The sequence below is a fragment of the Manduca sexta genome, unplaced genomic scaffold (genome assembly GCF_014839805.1).
Source record: "Manduca sexta isolate Smith_Timp_Sample1 unplaced genomic scaffold, JHU_Msex_v1.0 HiC_scaffold_3643, whole genome shotgun sequence".
NCBI lineage: Eukaryota > Metazoa > Arthropoda > Insecta > Lepidoptera > Sphingidae > Manduca > Manduca sexta.
In genome coordinates, this window is record NW_023594734.1 from 8421 (window position 1) to 12456 (window position 4036).

Genomic DNA, 4036 nt, shown 5'->3' on the forward strand with positions numbered 1-4036 from the left:
GGCGGCGTGCGCGCGCGGCGGCGCACAGAGCGCGCAGCACGCGTCCGCCGGCGACAGTGAGTGTGTAGTGTGTGATGTCTGACCGTGACGAGCGCGAGCGTGTGCGCGGCGTGCGTGGCGGCGTGCGCGGCGGCGTGGGCGGCGTGCGCGCGCGGCGGCGCACAGAGCGCGCGCAGCACGCGTCCGCCGGCGACAGTGAGTGTGTAGTGTGTAGTGTGTGATGTCTGACCGTGACGAGCGCGAGCGTGTGCGCGGCGTGCGTGGCGGCGTGCGCGGCGGCGTGGGCGGCGTGCGCGCGCGGCGGCGCACAGAGCGCGCGCAGCACGCGTCCGCCGGCGACAGTGAGTGTGTAGTGTGTAGTGTGTGATGTCTGACCGTGACGAGCGCGAGCGTGTGCGCGGCGTGCGTGGCGGCGTGCGCGGCGGCGTGGGCGGCGTGCGCGCGCGGCGGCACAGAGCGCGCGCAGCACGCGTCCGCCGGCGACAGTGAGTGTGTAGTGTGTAGTGTGTGATGTCTGACCGTGACGAGCGCGAGCGTGTGCGCGGCGTGCGTGGCGGCGTGCGCGGCGGCGTGGGCGGCGTGCGCGCGGCAGCACAGAGCGCGCAGCACGCGTCCGCCGGCGACAGTGAGTGTGTAGTGTGTAGTGTGTGATGTCTGACCGTGACGAGCGCGAGCGTGTGCGCGGCGTGCGTGGCGGCGTGCGCGGCGGCGTGGGCGGCGTGCGCGCGGCAGCACACAGAGCGCGCGCAGCACGTCCGCCGGCGACAGTGAGTGTGTAGTGTGTGATGTCTGACCGTGACGAGCGCGAGCGTGTGCGCGGCGTGCGTGGCGGCGTGCGCGGCGGCGTGGGCGGCGTGCGCGCGGCAGCACACAGAGCGCGCAGCACGCGTCCGCCGGCGACAGTGAGTGTGTAGTGTGTAGTGTGTGATGTCTGACCGTGACGAGCGCGAGCGTGTGCGCGGCGTGCGTGGCGGCGTGCGCGGCGGCGTGGGCGGCGTGCGCGCGGCGGCAACACAGAGCGCGCGCAGCACGCGTCCGCCGGCGACAGTGAGTGTGTAGTGTGTAGTGTGTGATGTCTGACCGTGACGAGCGCGAGCGTGTGCGCGGCGTGCGTGGCGGCGTGCGCGGCGGCGTGGGCGGCGTGCGCGCGGCGGCGCACAGAGCGCGCGCAGCACGCGTCCGCCGGCGACAGTGAGTGTGTAGTGTGTGATGTCTGACCGTGACGAGCGCGAGCGTGTGCGCGGCGTGCGTGGCGGCGTGCGCGGCGGCGTGGGCGGCGTGCGCGCGCGGCGGCACAGAGCGCGCGCAGCACGCGTCCGCCGGCGACAGTGAGTGTGTAGTGTCTAGTGTGTGATGTCTTACCTTGACGAGCGCGAGCGTGTGCGCGGCGTGCGTGGCGGCGTGCGCGGCGGCGTGGGCGGCGTGCGCGCGCGGCGGCGCACAGAGCGCGCGCAGCACGGCGCCCGCGCGCGTCACGCGCCGGTAGCACGCGTCCGCCGGCGACAGCGCGCCCGACGACAGCGCCGCCTCCACCTCTGGGTCCTCCGCCACCTCCCTGCCGCTCGCCGCACACCACCTGACAATATACACTGTTATTATAATTCCCTTACAAGATAAAACATTTATTTAAAACTGGTCATCTTGTTATATTCAACTTCTTGCCATAGCATTACCAAGTAACTCGGTAGTCGGTACCTGGTATATGGCGGTATCGATGAGCTGCGCATCAGTTCCTTGCTGCAGCCTCCTCAGCGTCAGCGCGATGGTGAGTTGTTCAGCGAGCTCTCCCAACGCACACTCCGTGCTGATCACTTCTCCACCAGATTCTGACACAACAGAATTCTTACCATCATTTTGATATTTTGGTTATTTAAAATTTTTTATTGACATACTATTATTATGTTATAGAAAGAAAGAATATTACTGTTAAAACAAAAGAAACATACACTAAACAATAACGGCCCAGGATAGCGCCAATAATTATATGAGATCATGCAAACTAAAAGACCGTCGGGAAAAGAGGCACTAACATGTTTGAGCCCAGTGTACCCGAATCGCCAAGGTCGATTCTGTTTTGCTTAAATAATAAGGCTTGTGGTTCAGTAATACGCTGTAGTGCAATGATGTGCCTTGAAATTTAACCGACTTCAAAAAAAGGAGGATGTTATCAATTCGACGTGATTTTTATTTTTTTTTATGTTTGTTACCTCGGAACTCCGTCATTTATGAACCGATTTGGAAAATTCTTTTTATATTCGAAAGAATATCTCCAGATTGGTCCCATAACTTTTTTTTCAAAATCGTTTCAGTAGTTTGGTTTTAAAACTAAAAAAACTAGAGTATTTAAGTCCTCCAAGACAACAAAATCGCGGATTTAGCTTTCCTGTGACGTTTTTAGTTATGTTTGTGCATTAAGACTCCAAAATGGGTATCCAGTATATACCTGTTATGTGAAATTATTTTTTGGTTTTGAGTGGATTTTGAAGGCGGTTTAATTTTTGTTAAAAATTATTTTTTATTAATTATTATAATCGAAGTACCTCTAGATACAAGTCCCAGTCGTTGCCACAGTCCGGTAGCTCGCAGAAAATCAATAAACAGTGAGAAAGCACGCTGCTTGTCTCTCAATTGTGCTGATATTTGTAGCGCGGCCGAACTGCCGAGAGCGATGTTGGTCTGCAGACCGCCCACCCTCGGCTTCCATCTGTAAAAACAACATGTTTTATTTGACAATAAATGTTTATTATTATTATTACAAGTCGCTTTACAAGGCAATATTATTTATTTAATTTTTTAGGTAGGTATCTATGTTAATAAAAGTATAAACCAAACATCTTTTATACAAGATGAAGCGTGTATGTGTACAGACCTGGGATCCCCTGCGGGTATGTCGTCGAGCATCTCCGTGGCGATCCTCATGACGGTGCGGTCCAGCACGGCGTCCACGTCGCGCTCCTCCGCGCCCGCGGCGGGGGCGGGCGGCGCGCGGCGCGCGGGCGAGCCGGCGGGCGCGAGCGCGGGCGCGGGCGCGGGCGCCGCGTGCGCGTGCGCCGCCGGCGGGAACAGCGCGTCCAGCAGCGCGCGGCACGAGGCGGAGTCGCGCCGCAGGTGGAACAGGAACGCTGTCTTCATCTTGCCGCACGCGTCGGTTGTCACCGCACTCACCTGTGTCAACACGTCTCCATTTACAGCATCGACAGTAACATATTAATTTCATTGTGGGAAAATGACTATACACCAATGACCTATAATAATAGTCGTGTCCCAAACTACTTCATATTTGTAAAGAAAATTTGATGTGGAATTTGTTGTGATTTACTATAGATGATAATATCTTACTTCATGTGGGTCGATCTCGTACAGCGATAAATTGCCTTCGTACATATCACTAGGACATGGTGAACCCATGGGGCTGTCGCATAATGATCTGGAACAAAACAAATTATTACTAATTTAACTATGACGAGTGACTTCACTGAAACTGACGGCAAGTGCAGTGTCAAACGCACTTGCAATGTTAGTCAACGAGAATTTTGAATTATTCAATAAACATCAGAATTATGCGCCTTTATAACTCCACTGGCTAACACGTTCACGCGATTTTACCAAGCATTCAATGTTGGTTTTCAATTAGATAGAAAATAATTTTGATACAGTCAGTGTAATTCTAGATATAGTAAGGGCTAGTGCAATTCCAAGTCTCTTTCGATATCCCTGCATAAAGTATCAAGACGACTCACGGAGTAGGCGCGAGGCTGTCGGTGGTGGTGAGCGCCAACACGCCATGCTTCTTGCTGAACAGAAGCGGCACTCCGTTGCAGAGCTCCGCGCCGAGGATCTTGTCGCTCTCCGACGACACGTCGATGAAGTCCACCTTGTCGTTCGCCACTGTTGCTATAAAAAGGTTGTTTAATTAAAGGTAAATGCAATGGCAGGAATCTTGATCGTTCGATAAGAGTGGAAAGAGAGTAGTATAAGTTGAGAAGTTTGCCCGCGCATATATTTACGACTCGTGAATAGATCAAAACAGGAAGAG

The 4036-nt window shown here is 55.2% G+C and overlaps 1 protein-coding gene and 1 long non-coding RNA gene across 2 annotated transcripts; both read right to left on the reverse strand.

The window, feature by feature from the left end:
* Window positions 1-1358: 1358 nt before the first annotated feature.
* Window positions 1359-3006, reverse strand: LOC119193133 (nuclear pore complex protein Nup133-like). Its single transcript, XM_037446789.1, has 5 exons — window positions 2870-3006; window positions 2541-2704; window positions 1696-1826; window positions 1443-1576; window positions 1359-1362 (listed from the first exon to the last, which is right to left on the reverse strand). The coding sequence occupies exons 1-5, from the start codon at window positions 2917-2919 to the stop codon at window positions 1359-1361; spliced, it is 483 nt and encodes a 160-aa protein (XP_037302686.1). The 5' UTR covers window positions 2920-3006.
* Window positions 3007-3013: 7 nt separating this feature from the next.
* Window positions 3014-3890, reverse strand: LOC119193134. The gene is made up of 3 exons (XR_005113852.1): window positions 3741-3890; window positions 3340-3427; window positions 3014-3165 (listed from the first exon to the last, which is right to left on the reverse strand). It is a non-coding gene; the product is annotated as an uncharacterized LOC119193134 (long non-coding RNA).
* Between the last annotated feature and the right edge of the window lie 146 nt (window positions 3891-4036).